A 22,504-nucleotide genomic window follows, 5' to 3' on the forward strand; every position below is an offset into this window, starting at 1 on the left:
TTAGATAAATTCCTAATGGATAAGGATATCCAGGGTTATGGTGCATAGTCACGCATTATAGTTACTACAAAAAGGGATAAAATGCTACGGCTGACATCAGCATCAGTCAATTTTAGACAAATCATCATGCATGGTAGACCACGGATAGGTTGAACTCGATGGACAATTGTCTTTTTTCAACCTCAGATACTATGTTAATACCAAACAAAACCAGTCAGTCTCTCAGTGGTGAAATGGAGAAAATTATTACTGATGCCTCCTGACTTCAAAAGTATATAATGTTGCAATGGCAAACATAAAACAGTGTACACACTCTAGTGATCCAAGTGAAATCAGTGGTAACAATGTAGAGTCTATTGAAATAAATGCTAACAAAGTACACACTGAGTTGCTATCCCTGCTGCATACATAGCGCAGTAGCAGTGATAGCACTTATGTGGTCACACCTCCTGCTCCATCGCTGATCCGAACTACGTCCTAGGATGCAGCATTGGTTCATCTGCAACACCATTGGCTGGCTGCATGACTCATGGGGTTGTGCAATCCGGCTGCCGCAGGAGCTACCAAGAGGCCAGGAAACATCTGTCCTCTGACGGAGCTTCTGCCCTTGTCCCTCCTCCGCAACAGCGATGACACATCCCTGTTTTGAGGATTGGAGGCCGTCGCTTCTGTATTTTGCAGCGCAGGTCGGCCCTCCATCCACATCTGAATCAGGCCCACTATGTCTTGTAGTTTCTATGAACCACTTCATAGTTTAAAAAGTATGTGACCAAGCTGAGAAAGTGAGGGCCTATTACAACTAGGCATACTCGCATAAATGTAGCAGGTTAAAGAGACTGTTGCCTGTAGTAACAGCTATAGTTGAAAGCTGATCCATAACCTCCAAGCGGAAAAATCCCATGTCTGAGTTCTTTATAGAAAATTGCCTAATGTGCACTTCACCTGGGTGGTCACCCGGAAATTACCACCTGAGGACGGGAATGCCTGAAATGTACCATATGTACCAACGGGGGACATTTACTAAGCAGTGATAAGAGCGAAGAAGTGAGCTAGTGGAGAAGTTGCCCATGGCAACCAATCAGCACTGAAGTACCATCTATAATTTGCATACTATAAAATGATACAGAGCTGCTGATTGGTTGATGGGGCAACTTCTCCACTGGCTCACTTCTCCGCTCTTATCACTGCTTAGTAAATGTCCCCCAAAAAGTCAGACAGGCTGGCCAGGAGAAAAGGAACATATATCTTCTGAATTATGGTGGCTAAGTGGTCTATTTACTAAGCCTTGGATGGAGATAGTCACTGGAGATAAAGTACCAGCTAATTTGGCTCCTAAACGCTATGCCACAGGCTGTGTTTGAAAAATTACAGTTAGGAGCTGATTGATTGGTACTTTATCTCCAGCGACTTTATCTCCATCCAAGGCTTGGTAAATAGACCCCTAAATCTTTAATTAGAATCCTCAAATAGAAGTCTTATCCTGTAACAACAATTTGTACACGCTCTTTGCAGATTGATACATAACAGTTACTCTCTTTTCTCTAACGTCCTAGAGGATGCTGGGGACTCCGTAAGGACCATGGGGGGGTAGACGGGTTCCGCAGGAGACATGGGCACTTTAAGAAAGAACTTGACTCTGGGTGTGCACTGGCTCCTCCCTCTATGCCCCTCCCCCAGTTTGAGACACTGCCCAGAGGCAGATAGGTGCACTGCAGGGAGCTCTCCTGAGTTTCCTGCTAAGAAAGAATATTTGTTAGGTTTTTTATTTTCAGGGAGCACTGCTGGCAATAGACTCCCTGCATCGAGGGACTGAGGAGAGAGGAGCAGACCTACTTAGATGATAGGCTCTGCTTCTTAGGCTATTTGACACCATTAGCTCCAGAGGGAGTCGGAACACAGGTTCGCCCTGGACGTTCGTCCCAGAGCCGCGCCGCCGTCCTCCTCACAGAGCCAGAAGAAAGAAGCCGGGTGAGTATGAGAAGAAAGAAGGCTTCAAAAGGCGGCAGAAGACTTCGTGAGCTTCACTGAGGTAACGCACAGCACGGCAGGTGTGCGCCATTGCTCCCATACACCTTACATACTCCGGTCACTGTAAGGGCGCGGGGGGGTGGCGGCGCCGCCCTGGGCAGCAATATAAACCTCTTATTTGGCAAAAGAGAGCATATATACAGCTGGACACTGTATATATGCATGATCCCCCGCCAATTTTACACTTTTAGCAGGACTGAAGCCCGCTGCCGAGGGGGCGGGGCTTCTCCCTCAGCACTCACCAGCGCCATGTTTTTCTCCACAGCACCGCTGAGAGGAAGCTCCCCGGACTCTCCCCTGCTCATACCACGGTAGAAGAGAGGGTTTTAAAGAAATGGGGGGGGGCACATAATTCGGCGCAGATAATAACAGCGCTACGGGGTAAACATTAAATTGCTGTGTTTTTCCTGGGTCATATTGCACTGGGGTGTGTGCTGGCATACTCTCTCTCTGTCTCTCCAAAGGGCCTTGTGGGGGGGAACTGTCTTCAGAAGAGCATTCCCTGAGTGTGTGGTGTGTCGGTACGTGTGTGTCGACAACTCTGAGGTAAAAGGCTGTCCTATGGAGGAGATGGAGCAAGTGTGTGTGTGGTGTCTCCGTCGACAACGCCGACGCCTGATTGGATATGTGAAATTAAGTGCTAAGATGAATTTATTACACAAAAGATTAGAGAACAGACAGGGAATCTACCCATGTCTGCCCCTATGTCAGAGAGACTTTCAGAGTCTCACAACGCTCACTATCCAAAATAATAGACACTGATATCGACACGGAGTCTGACTCCAGTGTCGACTATGATAATGCAAAGTACAGCCAAAACTGGCAGAAAAGTATTCAATATATGATTATTGTAATAAAAGATGTTTTTCTGTCCTCATCTGTCGCTGACACGAGGGTACACATGTTTAAGGGGAAGAAAGATGAGGTAAATTTTCCTCCTCTCATGAAGTAAAAGAGCGGGAATCTCCAGACAAGAAGCTGCAGCTTCCCAAAAAGAATTCTCAGGGAGTATCCTTTCCCTAATGGGGCCAGGATAAGATGGGAATCTTCCCCTAGGGTGTACAAGGCATTGACACGTTTACCCAAAAAGGTAGCGCTGACTTTACAGCTATCCTCAGGGATCCTGCAGATAGCATGCAGTAAAAGTGCTTTGAAGTCCATTTACACACATTCTGGTACACTACTCAGACCGGCGATTGTGTCGGCATGGGTTTATAGCGCTGTAGCAGCGTAAACAGATATCTTATCAGCGGAGATTGAAACCCTAGATAAGGATACCATGTTATTGTCCCTAATATATGTATGTGTGTGTGTGTGTGTGTGTGTGTGTGTGTGTGTGTGTGTATGTATATATATATATATATATATATATATGTATGTGTGTGTGTAAAAGATGTCTTTTTTATATATATATATATATATATATATATATATATATATATGACCTGCCCAAAGAGACGTTAGTCTACTGGGTTCTAGAGTCAACGCTATGTCGATTTCTGCTAGACGTGTTCTGTGGCACATGCAGTGGACAGGTGATGCCAACTAAAATAGGCATATGGAATTGTTGCCTTACAAGGGTGAGGAATTGTTCGGAGAGGGCCTCTCGGAACTCGTCTCCACGGCTACGGCAGGTAAATCAAATTTTTTGCCATATATTCCCTCACAATCTAAGAAAGCGCCTCATTATCAAATGCAGTCCTTTCGTTCCAATAAAAACAAGAGAGCACGTGGTTCGTCCTTTCTTGCAAGAGGTAAGGGCAGAGGGAAAAAGCTGCACAACACAGCTAGTTCTCAGGAACAGAAGTCCTCTCCGGCCTCTGCTAAATCCACCGCATGACGCTAGGGCTCCCCTGAGGGAGTAAGCTCCTGTGGGGGCACGTCTTCGACTGTTCAGCCACGTCTGGTTCCACTCACAGGTGGATCCATGGGCAATAGAAATTGTTTCCCAGGGTTACAAGCTGAAATTCGAAGAAGTGCCTCCTCGCCGTTTTTTTCAAATCGGCCCTACCGAAACAACCCCTGGAAAGGGAGATAGTGTTACATGCGATTCACAGATTGTGTCTGCAACAAGTGGTGGTAGAGGTTCCCCTGCTTCAAAGAGGGCAGGGGTACTACTCAACTCTGTTTGTGGTTCCGAAACCGGACGGTTCGGTCAGACCCATTTTAAATTTAAAACCCCTGAATCTTTACTTAAAACGGTTCAAGTTCAAGATGGAATCACTTAGGGCGGTCATCGCCAGCCTAGAAGGGAGAGATTTTTTGGTATCTCTGCACATAAAGGATGCATACCTACATGTCCCCATATATCCTCCTCATCAGGCGTACCTGAGATTTGAGGTACAGGATTGTCATTACCAATTTCAGACGTTGCCGTTTTGGCTTTCCACGGCCCCGAAAATTTTCACCAAGGTAATGGCGGAAATGATGGTGCTCCGGCGCAAGCAGGGTGTCACAATTATCCCGTACTTGGACGGTCTCCTCATAAAAGCGAGATCACGGGAGAAGTTGCTGAGCAGCGTATCACTTTCACTGAATGTGTTACAGCGACACGGCTGGATTCTCAATATTCCAAAGTCGCAGCTGAATCCTACGACTCGTCTGCCCTTCTTGGGCATGATTCTGGGCACAGACCAGAAAAGGGCTTTTCTTCCAAAGGGAAAAGCGCAGGAACTCATGACTCTAGTCATGAACTTGTTGAAACCAAAACAAGTGTCAGTACATCATTGCACTCAAGTTCTGGGAAAGATAGTGGCAACATACGAAGCCATTCCATACGGCAAATTCCATGCAAGGGCCTTCCAATGGGACCTATTGGACAAATGGTCCGGGTCGTATCTGCAATTGCGTCAGCGTATCGCCCTGTCCCCCAGGGCCAGAGTATCTCTCCAGTGGTGGATAAACAGTGCTCACTTTCTAGAGGGCCGCAGGTTCGGCATTCAGGACTGGATCCTGGTGACCACGGACGCGAGCCTCCGAGGTTGGGGAGCGGTCGCACAGGGAAGAAATTTCCAAGGACTTTGGTCAAGTTAAGAGACTTGTCTTCACATCAACATCCTGGAACTAAGGGCCATATACAACGCCCTGCGTCAAGCGGAGATCTTACTTCGCAATCGACCAGTTCTGATCCAGTCAGACAACATCACCGCAGTAGCTCATGTAAACCGCCAGGGCGGCACAAGGAGCAGAGTGGCAATGGCGGAAGCCACCAGAGTTCTTCGCTGGGCGGAGAATAATGTAAGCGCTCTGTCAGCAGTGTTCATTCCGGGAATGGACGACTGGGAAGCAGACTTCCTCAGCAGACAAGCTCTGCATCCGGGAGAGTGGGGACTTCATCAGGAAGTCTTCGCGCAGATTGCAAGTCGGTGGGGACTACCCCAAATAGACATGACGGCATCCCGTCTCAACAAAAAGCTACAAAGGTATTGCGCCAGGTCAAGAGACCCTCAGGCGGTAGCTGTAGACGCCCTAGTGACACTGTGGGTGTTCCAGTCGGTGTATGTGTTTCCTTCTCTTCCTCTCATACCCAAGGGGTTGAGGATAATAAGAAAAAGAGGAGTGAGAGCAATTCTCATTGTTCCAGATTGGCCACGAAGGACCTGGTATCCGGATCTGCAAGAAATGCTCACAGAAGATCCGTGACTTCTACCTCTAAGACAGGACTTGTTACAACAAGGTCCCTGTCTATTCCAAGACTTACCGCGGCTGTGTTTGACGGCATGGCGGTTGAACGCCGGGTCCTAGCGGAAAAAGGTATTTCGGATGAGGTCATTCCTATGCAAATAAAGGCTAGGAAGGACGTGACATCTAAACATTATCACCGAATATGGAGAAAATATGTTTCTTGGTGTGAGGCCAGGAATGCTCCTACGGAAGAATTCCACCTGGGCCGTTTTCTTCTTTTCCTACAAACTGGAGTGAATTTGGGCCTAAAATTAGGCTCCATTAAAAGTTCAGATTTCGGCCTTATCCATTTTCTTGTACCTCCGGTGGCGCCTTGGGACCTTAACGTGGTGTTAAGTTTCCTTAAGTCACATTGGTTTGAACCACTTAAGACAGTGGAGTTGAAATATCTCACCTGGAAGGTGGTCATGTTAGCCTTGGTTTCGACTAGGCGAGTTTCGGAATTGGCGGCTCTATCACATAAAAGCCCCTATCTGGTTTTCCATATGGATAGAGCGGAATTGCGGACCCGTCCTCAATTACTACCTAAGGTGGTCTCATCCTTTCATATGAACCAACCTATTGTCGTGCCTGTGGCTACACGTGACTTGGAGGATTCCGAGTCCCTTGATGTGGTCAGGGCTTTGAAAATTTACTAGGATCAGAAAAACAGAAGCACTGTTTGTCCTGTATGCAGCCAACAAAGTTGGCGGCCCTGCTTCAAAGCAGACTATTGCTCGCTGGATCTGTAACACGATTCAGCAGGCGCATTCTACGGCAGGATTGCCGTTACCAAAATCGGTTAAGGCCCATTCCACTAGGAAGGTGGGCTCTTCTTGGGCGGCTGCCAGAGGGGTCTCTGCACTACAGCTGTGCCGGGCTGCTACTTGCTACTGTGCCGTGCTGCTACTTGGTCGGGGTCAAACACCTTGCAAAGTTCTATAAGTTTGATACCCTGGCTGAGGAGGACCTCCTGTTTGCTCAATCGGTGCTGCAGAGTCATCCGCACTCTCCCGCCCGTTTGGGAGCTTTGGTATAATCCCCATGGTCCTTACAGAGTCCCCAGCATCCTCTAGGACGTTAGAGAAAATAAGATTTTAAACCTACCGGTAAATCTTTTTCTCGTAGTCCGTAGTGGGTGCTGGGCGCCCGTCCCAAGTGCGGGCTACTTCTGCAAGACTTGTATATAGTTATTGCTTACATAAGGGTTATGTTAGTTTCATCGGTCTTAGACTGATGCTATGTTGTTGTTTTCATACTGTTAACTGGGTAGTTTATTACGAGTTATACGGTGTGATTGGTGTGGCTGGTATGAATCTTGCCCTTGGATTAACAAAAATCCTTTCCTCGTACTGTCCATCTCCTCTGGGCACAGTTTCTCTAACTGAGGCCTGGAGGAGGGGCATAGAGGGAGGAGCCAGTGCACACCCAGAGTCAAGTTCTTTCTTAAAGTGCCCATGTCTCCTGCGGAGCCCGTCTACCCCCCCCCCCCCCCCCCCATGGTCCTTACGGAGTCCCCAGCATCCTCTACGGACTACGAGAAAAGATTTACCGGTAGGTTTAAAATCTTATTATTTCTATCATCTAGCGGTCTATTCATGAAGCAGTGAAAAAAGTGGAGAAACAAACCAGTGGAGAAGTTGCCTATGGCAACCAATCAGCATCTCCCTTACATTTTATAGAGTGTACTTTACTTGACAAAGGCTTCTTTCAAAGCTGATTGGTTCCTTCTCTACTGGACATTTTCTCCACTCTTTTCACTGCTTCATGAATAGACCTCCTATTGTCAAAGGTATTCTATGCAGATATTACTTTATAAAGTGTGCTAAAACCTTTTTCTGTCCACAGAAACGTTTGAAAAGGCTCTGAATGCTGGATTCATCCAAGCCACAGATTACGTTGAGATTTGGCAGTCCTATTTGGACTATCTTAGAAGAAGAGTGGACTTCACAAAAGGTAACTATTAGATATCTAAATTGGTAATGGTGGTATGATAAACCACAAATAGAAGTGCAAGTCAACTTAATATGCTTGGAGTAAAAAACACAATTTTATTTAATTATATTACATATTCAGCACAACAAACTGACATAAACATTAAAAGTAACCAGCACAGACCAAAAATAAAACTTCCAAGGTAATTTTTTTTTAAAATACTATCAATTAGGTGATGCACAAAGTTCCTCCAAATGGCACTAATGCTTTCAAAAATGGAAATGATGTATGAATGTCTCCAGTAGGTGGATAATAGTAATGTATATGACAATCAGCACATGCCTCACTTGAGATGCAGAAATGAAATTGTGGTTATGGACTCCTGTTACGCAGTATTTAAAAGTTGTTCTTGATCCTCAAGGATTGATGTAGGACAATAAATGATGTTGCCAGTATTAAATGATGGGGTGGTGTGGCTGGGGTGGTCTGGGGGTGCTCTGCGTCCCGGAGGTGAACCCCTGTAGTGTTAGGGACCTGTCCGATGAGGTCACCGTGAAGCAGGTGGGCAGGCTCATATACTGGCCAATATATGCCAAGAACCTCAAATATTATATTATGGTTATAATAATTTTAATGCTGTATGATGCACCTGCACCCTTTGTTCCTATGTTGTAGTATTGCAGTACTTTGTCCCAGCAAGGTAGCACATCCCATTATAATAAGCTAGGGTGTGCAGTCCAGGCCCCGTTTCCATATAGTCTATATTATGTGTGTGTATACACACCCGAGGGATTGGGACAGCCCTCATCTCTGGATTAGCACCCCACCCACTGCCTCTCAGGCTTTTAAACAGGGAACCAGCACATTCTGACTGCACAAAAGACATAGGTATGATCCTTTTAATTATATACAAAGTCAGTTTGGGGGTGAGCTTTTGGGGCGTGGAGCTCCCTATATTGCTCTGGCTGGGCTACCTTGGGGCATCACCACCTTACATTTACTTTTAACATTTATATCACATTGTGTTTGTTTTATATTTATGTAGCATTTTTCACATATCTTTTACACTTATAACACTGATCAGCTAAACCTCACTCTCTAACACTCTGACACTTTACTGCTGTCCTCTTTTTTTTTCTTTTGCATTCAGCAGCCTCTTTCATTTGCTTAACACTGATCTTTCACTCCTATCCTTTTTCTGTGTGGTGCCCTGGGGTGGTGTGGCTGGGGTGGTCTGGGGGTGCTCTGCGTCCCGGAGGTGAACCCCTATAGTGTTAGGGACCTGTCCGATGAGGTCACAGTGAAGCAGGTGGGCAGGCTCATATACTGGCCAATATATGCCAAGAACCTCAAATATTATATTATGGTTATAATAATTTTAATGGTGTATGGTGCACCTGCACCCTTTGTCCCTATGTTGTAGTATTGCAGTACTTAGTCCCAGCAAGGTAGCACATCCCATTATAATAAGCTAGGGTGTGCAGTCCAGGCCCCGTTTCCATATAGTCGGTATTAAATGAAAAAAAAAGAGTTCTATTCCTGCTAGCAGCGACTTTCTAAAATATAAAATCTTAGTGTAATAATAGCATAGTAGCAATGTATAGCATTTTACAGTCAATAAGCAGAAAGCTGCAGTCTTTCAATTGAGTGGGTTGTTTGACAAGGGTCAGATTGTAATCCCCACCGGATGTTGTTCAGTTTCCTGGACCTCATGGCAGTTTATCAGATCCTACAGAACTGATCTCTAACCCTTTGATAGGAAAGTTCATAAATGTCTAGTAACTATGTCATATATAGCTCCTATCAATGACCAAAGTAGAGTTGATCTTGGTCTTCATCCTTTTTACATCTAAGAGGTGGAGAACTTGGAGGTCTTTCCGTTCAGTCAGCAAAATTATAACCCAAAGATATGCTTTCTGCATCTGAAAATATTTTAAGAGCTTGTCACCCCACATGGAACAATTGGCTGCTGACTATATGGCTTCAAGAATGCAAGGCATTACAAGTGTATGCAGTGGTTTTGGTGGCAGTCAAGCAGGAGGAGCCTGGTGACCAAGTGTATCCTCCATTTGGCCTTGGAGGAGTGGATTTATCTGTTATAAAAAAAACAAAACAAAAGAAGTTAAAAAAAGCTATTTTAGAGCAGAATGTAGTGACAGGAGTTACGGAGCAAAATGTTTTATGTAGGTGACATGAGTTACAAAAATATGGTGGGGTAACAGTGGTATTTGGACCTTCCACAGACATCTCCGTCAGCAGCATAATGGTGTACACTGAACACTTATACATGTCATATCTAAGCTAATCATTTCACGTTTTAGATTCCAGCAAAGAGCTTGAAGAGCTTCGAGCTGCATTTGTTCGTGCTCTTGAGTACCTTAAGCAAGAAGTGGAAGAAAGTAAGTACTGATCTGTGGGAGTTCTATTGTGTAACAATCCTTAACTATTTAACCAATTTTCTCTGACGTCCTAGTGGATGCTGGGTACTCCGTAAGGACCATGGGGTATAGACGGGCTCCGCAGGAGACTGGGCACTCTTAAAAGAAAGATTAGGTACTATATCTGGTGTGCACTGGCTACTCTCTCTATGCCCCTCCTCCAGACCTCAGTTAGTATCTGTGCCCGGCCAGAGCTGGATGCACTCTAGGGGCTCTCCTGAACTTCCTAGAAAAGAAAGTATTTGTTAGGTTTTTTATTTTCAGTGAGATCTGCTGGCAACAGACTCACTGCTACGTGGTACTGAGGGGAGAGAAGCGAACCTACCTGCTTGCAGCTAGCTTGGGCTTCTAAGGCTACTGGACACCATTAGCTCCAGAGGGATCGAACACAGGCCCAGTCCTCGGTCGTCCGGTCCCGGAGCCGCGCCGCCGTCCCCCTTGCAGAGCCAGAAGAACGAAGAGAAGTTGAAAATCGGCAGCTGAAGACTCCGGTCTTCATTAAGGTAGCGCACAGCACTGCAGCTGTGCGCCATTGCTCCCTTAGCACACCACACACTCCGGTCACTGATGGGTGCAGGGCGCTGGGGGGGGGGGGGGCGCCCTGGGCAGCAATTAGATTACCTTACTTGGCAAAAAGCACATAATACAGTCTGATAAACTGTATATGTGCATTAACCCCCGCCATTAAAGTACATAAAAGGACAGAAGCCCGCCGCTGAGGGGGCCGGGCCTTCTTCCTCAGCACACCGGCGCCATTTTCTCTTCACAGCTCAGCTGGAAGGAAGCTCCCCAGGCTCTCCCCTGCAGTATCCTGGTACACAAAGGGTAAAAAAGAGAGGGGGGGGCACATAAATTTAGGTGCAAAACTGTGTATATAAGCTGCTATAGGGGAAAAATCACTCAGTATAGTGTACATCCCTGTATTATATAGCGCTGTGGTGTCTGCTGGCATACTCTCTCTCTGTCTCTCCAAAGGGCCTGGTGGGGGAATTGTCTTCAAATAGAGCATCCCCTGTGTGTGTGGTGTGTCGGTACGCGTGTGTCGACATGTCTGAGGTAAAAGGCTCCTCTAAGGAGGTGATAGAGCGGATATGTGTGTGGGAGGGTGTCTCTGTCGACAACGCTGACACCTGTTTGGATATGTGTAAGTGCTGAGGTAAAATTATTGCACAAAAGGTTAGGGAACAGAAAGGAAACCTACCCTGGTCTGTCCCTATGTCACAGAGTCCTTCAGAGTCTCTCTATGTTCACTATCCAAAATAACAAAGTATCGACACGGAGTTTAACTCCACTGTCGACTACTATAATGCAAAGTTACAGCCAAGAGGGCTAAAAGATATTCAATATATGATTATTGGAATAAAAGATGATTTGCATATCACTGATGACTCATCTGTCCCTGACACGAGAGTACACATGTTAAGGGGAAGAATGCTGAGGTAAATTTCCCTCCTTCTCATGAGGAAAAAGAGCGGGAATCTCCAGACAAGAGACGGCAGCTTCCCACAAGAGAATTCTCAGGCTGTATCCTTTCCCCACTAGGGCCAGGATGTGTTGAGAATCTTCCCCTTGGGTGTCCTGTTTGCACTAGCTATTCTCAGGGATCCTGCAGATAGTGTGCACATTCTAGTATACTGCCCAGACCGGCGATTGTGTCGGCATGGGTTTATAGCGCTGTGGCAGCGTGGACAGGTACCTTATCAGCAGAGATTGAGACCCTAGTATGCATATAAATATTTTAAGATGCTGTCTTAAGTGATAGATATATAATTATAAAGCATGCCCAAAGGGACATGAGTATACTGGGTCCTAGAGACAAAATCTGTCGATTTCTGCTTGACGTGTCCTGTAGAATATACATTGGACAGATGATGCCGACTTAAGAGGCATATGGAAGGCTGAGGATTGTGTGGAGAAAGGTTCTCGGGCCTGGTCTCCACAGCTATAGCTGGTAATTCTGATATTTTGCCTTATATTCCTGCACAGCCTAGGAAAGCACGACATTATTAAATGCAGCTTTTCGAATAAAGAAACAAGAAAGTCTGAGGTGCGTCCTTTCTTGTCAGAGCTGGGGGCAGAGGAAAGAAGCTGTACAACACAGATAGTCCCCAGGAACAGAAGTCCTCCCCGGCCTCTACAAAAATCCACCGCATGTCGCTGGGGCTCCACAGGCGGAACTAGGCCCGGTGGGGACACGCCTTCGTAAGTTCAGCCACAAGTGGGTTCACTCCCTGTTAGATCCCTGGGCAATAGAAATTGTATCGCAGGGATACAGGCTGGACTGTGAGAAGATGCCCCCTCACCGAGGACCCGGCGGGCTTCCCCCCAAGAGAGGGAGCCAGTGTTAACTGCAATTCGTAAATTGTATCTTCAACAGGTGGTGGTCAAGGGTCCCCTCCTTCAACAAGAGGGTGTTATTATTCGACCATGTTATAATCCCGAAAGCAGACGGTTCGGTTAGACCCATATTGTATTAAAATCCCTGAACATATACCTGAAAAGGTTCAGGTTCAAGATGGAATCGCTAAGAGCGGTCATTGCAAGCCTGAAATGAATCGGGACATAAGGGATGCATACCTTCGTGTCCCCATTTATCCACCTCATCAGGCGTACCTCAGAATTGTGGTACGGGATTGTCATTACCAATTTCACCAAGGTAATGGCGGATATGATGGTGCTCCTGCGGAAGCAAGGTGTCACTATTATCACATACTTGGATGATCTCCTCATAAAAGCGAGATCAAGAGAGCAGTTGCTGGACAGCGTATCACCTTCTCTGGAAGTTAAACGGCAACACGACTGGATTCTATATATTCCGAAGTCGCAGTTGGTTCCTACAGCTCATTTGCCTCGCCTAGGCATGATCCTAGACACAGACCAGAAGAGGGTTTATCTCCCGATAGAGAGAGCTCATGACACTGGTCAGGAATCCATTGAAAACCAAAACAGGTGTCGGTGCATCACTGCACTCGAGTCCTGGGAAGGATGATGGCATCATACGAGGCCATCCCCTTCGGCTGGTTCCATGCAAGGACAATGGAACTTACTGGACAAGTGGTCCGGATCACATCTTCAGATGCATCGGTTAATCACCCTATCCCCCAGGGCCAGGGTGTCTCTCCTGTGGTGGCTGCGGACAACGCCCTAAGTCAAGCGGAGTTCCTGCTTCGCGACCAACCGGTTCTGATCCAGTCAGACCGCAGGGGCTCATGTAAACCGCCAGGGCGGCACAAGGAGCAGGGTGGCGAGGGTAGAAGCCACCAGAATTCTTTGCTGGGCGGAGAATCAAGTAAGCGCACTGTCAGCAGTGTTCATTCCGGGAGTGGACACGACCTCCACCCGGGAAAGTGGTGACTTCATCAGGAAGTCTTCACGCAGTTTTGCAAATTGATGGAAACTGCCTCAGGTGGACTACATGGCGTCCCACCTCAATAAAAAGATAAAAAAGGTTTTACGCTGGGTCAAGGGACTCTCAGGCGATAGCTGTGGTCGCACTAGTAACACCGTGGGTGTTCCAGTCGGTCTATATATTCCCTCCTCTTCCTCTCAGACCCAAGGGCTGAGAATTGTAATAAACGGAGGAGTGTGAACAATATTCTTTGCTCCGGATTGGCCAAGAAGGACTCGGTACCCGGAACTGCAAGAAATGCTCTCAGAGGACCCATGGCCTCTGCCTCTCAGTCAGGACATGTTGCAACAGGGACCCTGTCTGATCCAAGACTTACCGCGGCTGCGTTGGACGGCATGGCGGTTGAACGCCGGATCCTAGCGGAAAAGGGCATTCCGGATGCAGTTATTCCTACGCTGATAAAGGCTAGGAAAGATGTGACAGCAAGACTATTTCACTGTATATGGCGAAAATAGGTTGCTTGGTGTGTGGCCGGGAAGGCCCTACAGAGGAATTCCAGGGGGTCGATTCCTGCACTTCCTACAGTCAGGAGTGACTATGGGCCTAAAATTAGGATCCATAAAGGCCAAGATTTCGGCCCTATCCCTTTTTCTCTCAAAAAGAACTGGCTTCACTGCCTGAAGTTCGGACATTGTTACAGGGGTGCTGCATCTTCAGCCCCTTTTGTGCCTCCAGTGGCACCTTGGGATCTTAACGTGTGTTGGATTCCTAAAATCCCACTGGTTTGAGCCACTGAAGACCGTGGAGCTAAAATATCTCACGTGGAAAGTGGTCATGCTTTTGGCCTTAGCTTGGACTAGGCGTGTGTCAGAATTGGCGGCTTTGTCATGTAAAAGCCCATATCTGATCTTCCATATGGAAAGGGCAGAATGGAGGACTCGTCCCCAAGTTCTCCCTAAGGTGGTATCATCGTTTCATTTGAACCAACCTATTGTGGTGCCTGCGGCTACTAGGGACTTGGAGGATTCCAAGTTGCTGGACGTAGTCCGGGCCCTGAAACTTTGTTTCCAGGACGGCTAGAGTCAGAAAAACTGACTCGCTATTTATCCTGCATGCACCCAACAAGCAGGGTGCTCCTGCTTCAAAGCAGACTATTGCTCGCTGGATCTGTAGCACCATTCAGCTTGCACATTCTGCGGCTGGACTGCCGCATCCTAAATCAGTAAAAGCCCATTCCACGAGGAAGGTGGGCTCTTCTTGGGCGGCTGCCCGAGGGGTCTCAGCTTTACAACTTTGCCGAGCTGCTACTTGGTCGGGTTCAAACACTTTTGCAAAATTCTACAAGTTTGATACCCTGGCTGAGGAGGACCTTGAGTTTGCTCATTCGGTGCTGCAGAGTCATCCGCACTCTCCCGCCCGTTTGGGAGCTTTGGTATAATCCCCATGGTCCTTACGGAGTACCCAGCATCCACTAGGACGTCAGAGAAAATAAGAATTTACTCACCGGTAATTCTATTTCTCGTAGTCCGTAGTGGATGCTGGGAGCCCGTCCCAAGTGCGGACTCTCTGCAATACATGTATATAGTTATTGCTTAACTAAAGGGTTATTGTATGAGCCATCTGTTGAGAGAGGCTCCGTTATTGTTCATACTGTTAACTGGGTATAGTTATCACGAGTTGTACAGTGTGATTGGTGTGGCTGGTATGAGTCTTACCCTGGATTCCAAATCCTTTCCTAGTAATGTCAGCTCTTCCGGGCACAGTTTCCCTAACTGAGGTCTGGAGGAGGGGCATAGAGGGAGGAGCCAGTGCACACCAGATATAGTACCTAATCTTTCTTTTAAGAGTGCCCAGTCTCCTGCGGAGCCCGTCTTTACCCCATGGTCCTTACGGAGTACCCAGCATCCACTACGGACTACGAGAAATAGAATTACCGGTGAATAAATTCTTATTTTAACATGATAGGTCAATTAATAAAAATGGGGCTCTGCTAGATGAGTCCTGATTTGCAGTTCAAGCCACTAATGCACTCAGTTACATTTATGTTCTATCTTGGAATAGGTTTCATTTGTCTTTGACCCATGACAATGAAACAGTGGGGTGTAGAGTGTTGTGACAGGAACTTGGAAAGTTCAAATTCACTCCCAAAAGCTCAAGCTCTTCCCTGTCTATATCCTTGGTTGCCAGGACTTCATTTTTTTTTTAAGTGCCCAACAGAACTGGACACTGTAGTAATGTTTGCCTTTAGCAGCTGCTATTCTTAGAATTTCATTTACTTTAGTTTTACATGTGAAGGTTAACAACTATTCATCCACTGTCAGTCACCTGTAAAACCTTGGCAGGGGCAGGATGCAAGGAGCTTCCACGGCACCTCCACCAATATCAATATATTCCAAATATCAAAGTGGCATCTCCTTCAGAGGTGACCAGGTTACTGCCACCACAGGTGGTTACCAGGATCCTCATACCTCAACGGTCAGTGGGATACAGCTACACCAGGGCTTGCCTTTGAGGCATGGCTTTAAGGAAGTACGCTGTTAGTCGCGTTATCTTTCTTTCTTCATCAGGGTACATAGTCTCCACAGGGAAGACATTGGGGTGTAGGTGGTAGGATAGGACTGGGCACCAAACATTTAAAGCTTTTGAGCTTCCAGAATGATCCGGTAAACCCTCTCCCCACCCTCTCAGCTATCCAGATTTGTTTTGGTGCCGGCAGGAGTTAGATGCACCATTAAACAGTGGGGCTGCTTCTAAGCACCCCTAACCTTTTTTATTTTCATTTTACAGGTTGAGTATCCCTAATCCAAAATGCTTGGGACCAGAGGTATTTTGGATATCGGATTTTTCCGTATTTTGGAATAATTGCATACCATAATGAGATATCATGGTGATAGGACCTAAATCTAAGCACACAATTCATTTATGTTTCATATACACCTTATACACACAGCCTGAAGGTCATTTAATACAATAGTTTTAATAACTTTGTGTATTAAACAAACAAAGTTTGTGTACATTGAGCCATCAAAAAACAAAGGTTTCACTATCTCACTCAAAAAAGTCCGTATTTCGGAATATTCCGTATTTCGGAATATTTGAATATGGGATACTCAACCTGTACTGTTTTAGAGCAAGCAGCGATAGGCAGTCCTTTAACTCCCGCTGGCGCCGCAACACCAATGAGTGGACTGGTGATTCCGGCATGGACCGCAGAGCTCAGCTAGCCGGCTCCCTGGGGACCCCACACTGCAGCCAGAGCACAAGCGGGGACCCCTGTCTTTTTGTGCAGTCTCGCCTTCGGTCATGGAGACGGACCGGAGGCGCTGATGTGGGTCCCGGTTTTTCCACTGGTCCACCAGGGCAACAATTTACTGAGGCTTTGTAAGAGGCCAGTGGCCCCTGGAGGTTAAGGTCAGCATAGGGGAGGTTATCTTTCCCCATATGCCCCTCCCCCAGCTTAGGGTGTGATTCCACAGCAACTTCCTGCCTCTATGCTGCTGCTCCTCCTTCATCCTCCTCCCCCTCAGAGACATTCAGTGGCCATTTTAATAATAGAGCTGAAGCTGCAGGTCTCCGGTAATGCTGGTCCAGTCTCCCTGTATACCTCTGCCAAGGGCCATGTTATACAGCGCTAAATCCTACCAGGCATGAGTTTACAGCTTAGGCTTTTTATTGCTTAAACTTGCTACATTTATGTTTGTTTGCAGAATTTCATATTTTTGTAGTGTTTACTCATTTAATACATGTTGTTCTTGAAATCCTTGTATTTTACCATAATCCACACAGGATTCAGTGAAAGTGGAGATTCTTCATGTAGCATAATGCAGATCTGGGCCAGAATAGAGGTAAGATTTTTGTGTAACTGTTTCTATGTTGCAGGCATCTTTTCTATTACAAAAATCTAATAGTATTTTACACAAGACATTTTTATTTTATCTTCCTGGGAAGTTTGATCTGCTGTACAAATTATATAGATATGTGCATCCACTGTCTGTAAGAAAAGAAGAGGCAGATAACAGTTGGTTTTTTTTTGTGTCCACTAGGGGGCACAGGTTATCATGGGTATAGCTGGAGAGCTGGAGTCAGGACACCAATCAGTAAAAAAAAAAAAAAAAAAAAAAATGTTTTCCAGTAGTCCTAGACTCCCTATCCACTACACTCTGCCTCCAGCAAGCCAGTTTAAGTTTGGTGCCGGCAGCAGAGTTGGTGTCTTCCACCACAGGCTTCCTGGGAGGACCTGCACCTTCATTCAGGAGCTGGCCTGGGCATCTACGTTGATGCAGGTAATGTCTGTTAGTGGACCACCTTGCAGCACCCACATTTGTTCCCCCTTCTAGCGTAGTGCAGTGCACATCAGCCTGTTACGGTCCTCCTGCACAGGCTTAACAAGCTGTTGCAGTTGAGCTACCATTGATGCAATCATTTACGCAGTCGGTACAGAGGTTGGCGCAGCTTTTGCAGAAGGATCAGACATCCAAGCGAAGGCGGTAGAGTCCTGGTCTGATATTTCTTCGGACCATGAAGCATCTCAGTCTCCTCGGAGTTGGATACTCCCTCAGTACATGAGGATGCTCTGTCCCTGTGTTATGTGGCAACATTGAGTAAGGTGGTTAAAACTTCCCTCTTATTGACTATTCGTCTCAGACTCCTAGGTCCAAGGCCTCAGAGTTCAAGCGACAGAAGAAAGATGTCTGCCCAACTCCAGGATCTTCTGGAGGTAGCATGGTCTACGCCTACTAGGCGTTTTCAGTTTTCCAAGCACATGGCTGCTGTTTATCTCTTACCGGCTAATGATCAGGATCCGGTTGACGCACATGTGGCTCGCCTCGATCTTCCATTTTACCTATTCCAGACACGTCTTCACTTATAGATCCCACGGATTGGAAGCTGGAAAACTTCCTAAACACAGCCTACTAGCAGAAAGGCGCTCTTGTCCCTTGTTACTCAGGTCAAAATGGCGAACGCTAATTTGGGGGAAGCGGTTGTCTACTCTGGGATCTTAGCATCCAAGTTGTCAGTTTCCACTGTCACTGCCAAGAGGACCTTTTGGCTCCACTCTTGGAGAGCCGATGCAAATTCTAAGATGGCTTTAGAAGCGCTTCCATAAGCTGGAAATACCCTCTGGCCAGGAGCTAGACAAGATAGTTGCCACTGTGGCCGGCATCTATAAATGCTTTCCTTGCCTCTGTGGCACTTCCAAAAGCTAGAAGGTCTAACGATTGTTCTTTTTGCAGGAAAAGGCCAGAGAGCAGACGTTGTCTCGGATCGAGGGTGCTGCCTCAAAAGGATCTCAATCCCGCGGTAAGCAGCCCTGGCTATAAGACGCCCTGCTTCCAAGCCTGCGGCGGAAGAGCGTGCTGCATGATGTGGCGGGCCTCCTCCCAGGAGAACCCGAAGTATAGGGCTGGCTTCTATATTTTACCCCGGTCTGGTTGGGGACCATGACAGACACAAGGGGGTCAGAATTCTTCCTTATCTAGATGACCTTCTGCTTCTGGCCCAATCGCCAGAACTCTTAACGAGTCATATTCAACTAACAGTGGAGCATATTTAATTCCATGGTTGGAATCAATTGGCATAAATCAGTGTTGATTCGTTTGCGACAAATGTTACACTTGGGTGCTCTTCTAGACTCTGGACTCAACGGGTCTTCTTCCCAGATGACACGATTCGTGCCCTGCAGTCCAAGGTTCATTCATTCTTGGACCTTCACAGAATTCATGCTTGCATGCATCTCCTGGTGACTTTAATCTCCGTGTTCCTCTCCAGACCTCAATTCCACTCCAATTGGAGGTTTTGGCCTGATAGAACATGTCGCATCTACACATCTCAGACTCAGACTATTGTCCTCTCGCTGACAGTTCGTCACTCCCCCCTACGGTGGCTACAGAAGACTCTCCTGGACATGGGCTGGCCATTCTGGATCCAGGACTGTGTCCTGCTCACTGCCGATGTCAGTCTTAGAGGGTGGGAGGACAGTGTCCTGTCAACAAACCTTCCAGGTCAGGTGGTTGCCTCGAGAACGCCTCCTGCCGATCAGTGTCCTTGAGCTCAGGGTTGTGTACAGAGCTCTTTGGCTCAGCCTCTCCTACAGGGATGCCTGGTCAAAGTACAGTCTGACAACGTTACCGCGGTCGTCTACATCAGTGCTGCAGTCGCCAGGACGTACACATCGGGGAGTAGTCTTTACATCCGTAAGTCTTCCATCTGTTGGTCAGCCGCTGGGGTTTGCTGGATATAGACATGATGGCGTCTCGGCACATTCACCAGCTGCCGAGATACTTCTCCTGCACCATGGATTCAGTGGCCTTCCTAGTGGACACTCTGGCAGTGCCGTTGACCTTTCCTGTGCTGTATATCTTCCTGGAGGGCGGTACCTTGATCTTGGGGGTCCTGGATTGCAAAGGTGGGGGGTGGTTCACCGATATTCGTAGTCTCTCCATCGACGATCCTCTGCGCCTTCCACGTCGGCCGTATCTGTCGTCTCAGGGCCGTGTTTTCATCCAGATCTCGCACGCCATGCTTTCATGGAGTGGCTCTTGAGATATCCATCTTAAAGGCGAAAGGGTTTTCCAGGAGGGTCATTCGCACTATGCGTTGTACCCTCATTGGCTACGATTTATCACTGCGTTTAGCAATCCTATTTTGCATGGTGCCCGTCCAGAGTTTCTCTCCCGGGACCTTCTGATTTTCGCAGACCTTGTCCTTTCTTCAGGTGGGACTGGATTTGGGCCTCCAAGCTCTCTTCCTTGAAGGTTCAGGTTTCTACCCTTTTCTGTGCTTTTTCAATAACAAGTTGCACTTTTACCAGATAACAAGATTTTCTTTCAAGGGGTTTTGCATGTTCAACCTCCAGTTGTCCCCCTGATGGCCCAATGGGATCTAACTTTGGCTCCTTGAGCACTTTAGTTTGCACTCTTTGAACCATTGTCCACGGAGGATTTGCATTGTCCCTCATGGAAAACTGTCTTTCTCTTACATCCTAGAGGATGCTGGGGACTCCAAAAGGACCATGGGGTATAGACTGGATCCGCAGGAGACATGGGCACACTAAAAGACTTTGACTGGGTGTGAACTGGCTCCTCCCTCTATGCCCCTCCTCCAGACCTCAGTTAGATTCTGTGCCCAGGAGAGACTGGACACACACTAGGGGAGCTCTACTGAGTTTCTCTGAAAAAGACTTTGTTAGGTTTTTAATTTTCAGGGAGACCTGCTGGCTACAGGCTCTCTGCTTCGTGGGACTGAGGGGAGAGAAGTCAGACCTACTTCTGCTGATTTAAGGGCTCTGCTTCTTAGGCTACTGGACACCATTACCTCCAGAGGGTTCGATCACTTGGTGCGCCTAGCTGCTTGTTCCCGGAGCCACGCCGTCAACCCCCTCACAGAAGCCAGAAGAAAGAAGCCGGGAGAGTATGCAGAAGGCAGAAGACTTCAGTGACGGCAGAAGACTTCAGTAACGGAGGTACAGCACGGCAGTCACGCTGCGCTCCATGCTCCCACACACACACCAACGGCACTCACAGGCTGCAGGGCGCTGGGGGGTGAGCGCCCTGAGCAGCAAGTTACTGAGGTTTTTTAACTGGCAAAACTGCATATTAGGTGCCTGGGCACTATGTGTGAGACCCCCGCCAGTATAATAATTCAAATTTAAGCGGGACTACAGCGCGCCAGGAAGGGGCGAGGCTTAACCGCACAGCTTACCAGCGCCATTTTCACTCTTCACAGTGCATGCAGAGACGCTGGCCCGGACCTCCACTCTCCTTACAAGTACTGGGAACAAAACGCGCGGGGTGGCGGGCACAGTCAATTGGTGCTATATAATACAGCGCAGATATCATATATTATTGTTTTTAGTAGTATATGGGCGCTGGGGTGTGAGCTGGCATACTCCCTCTGTGTTCTCTCTACAGGCTATCCCCTTTTGCCAGTGTGAGTGTGTGTGTGTCGGTACCGTGTGTTGACATGTTTGAGGCTGAGTGCTCCTCCCCGGAGGAAGTTACTGGGGGCGCAGAGAAAGATTTGGGAGTGGCTCTGTCGGCACAGCCGACTGTTGATTGGGTGAATATGTTGAGTACACTGAATGCAAATGTGGCGTGATTGTCTAAGAGGCTGGATAAATCTGATTCTCAGACACAAACGTGGAGAAAATCCATGGAGGACGCCTTGTCTCAGGTACAGGCCCCCTAAGGGTCACAGAAACGTTCCTTTACCCAGATGGCAGATACGGATACCGACACGGACTCTGATTCCAGTGTCGACTTTAGTGAAGCCACTTTACATCCAAAATTGGTAAAGAGAATTCAGTACATGATTGTGGCTATTAAAGATGTTTTACATATCTCTGTGGAACCTCCTGTTCCAGATACAAGGGTTTGTTTATTTAAAGGGAAAAAGCCTGAGGTGAAGTTTCCCCCCTCTCATGAACTGAACGCTCTTTGTGAAAAGGCTTGGGAGTCGCCTGACAAAAGGTGGCAGATTCCCAAGATAATTTTTATGGCATATCCTTTCCCCTCTGACGACAGGGAGAAGTGGGAGTCATCTCCCAATGTGGACAAGGCTCTGTCCCGACTGTCCAAAAAAGTGGCGCTTCCGTCTCCGGGCACGGCTGCCCTCAAGGATCCTGCGGATCGCAAGCAGGAAACAACATTAAAGGCCATTTATGTTACTACGGGTGCACTCCTCAGGCCTGCCATGGCGTCGGCATGGGTGAGTAGTGCTATTGCTAAGTGGGCTGATAATTTGGCATCTGACATGGATACCCTTGATAAGGATAACATTCTTTTGACTCTTGGTTGTATCAGGGACGCTGCAGCTTACCTAAAGGATGCGGCGAGGGATATTGGGCTCAATGGCCAATGCCATGGCAGTCTCGGCCAGGAGAGCGCTGTGGGTTCATCAATGTAATGCTGATGCCGACTCCAAGAAAGCTATGGAAGCTCTCCCTTATAAAGGTAGTGTCTTGTTTGGTGATGGCCTCGCCGACCTGGTGTCTACCGCTACTGCGGGTAAATCATCTTTTCTTCCTTATGTTCCCGGACAACAGAAAAAGGCACCCCATTATCAGATGCAGTCCTTTCGGCCTAATAAATAC

The 22,504-nt window shown here is 47.3% G+C and overlaps 1 protein-coding gene across 1 annotated transcript in view; it reads left to right on the top strand.

Moving 5' to 3' along the window:
* The window catches only part of SART3 (spliceosome associated factor 3, U4/U6 recycling protein), a 329,224-nt gene that overhangs the window by 194,211 nt on the left and 112,509 nt on the right, over window positions 1-22,504 (top strand). The window contains exons 9-11 of the mRNA XM_063913277.1: window positions 7,540-7,647; window positions 9,948-10,025; window positions 17,200-17,258. Of these exons, the coding sequence (XP_063769347.1) occupies window positions 7,540-7,647; window positions 9,948-10,025; window positions 17,200-17,258 (245 nt within the window). The remainder of the gene's footprint in view (window positions 1-7,539; window positions 7,648-9,947; window positions 10,026-17,199; window positions 17,259-22,504) is intronic.

This window comes from Pseudophryne corroboree, chromosome 1 (genome assembly GCF_028390025.1).
Source record: "Pseudophryne corroboree isolate aPseCor3 chromosome 1, aPseCor3.hap2, whole genome shotgun sequence".
Lineage (NCBI taxonomy): Eukaryota > Metazoa > Chordata > Amphibia > Anura > Myobatrachidae > Pseudophryne > Pseudophryne corroboree.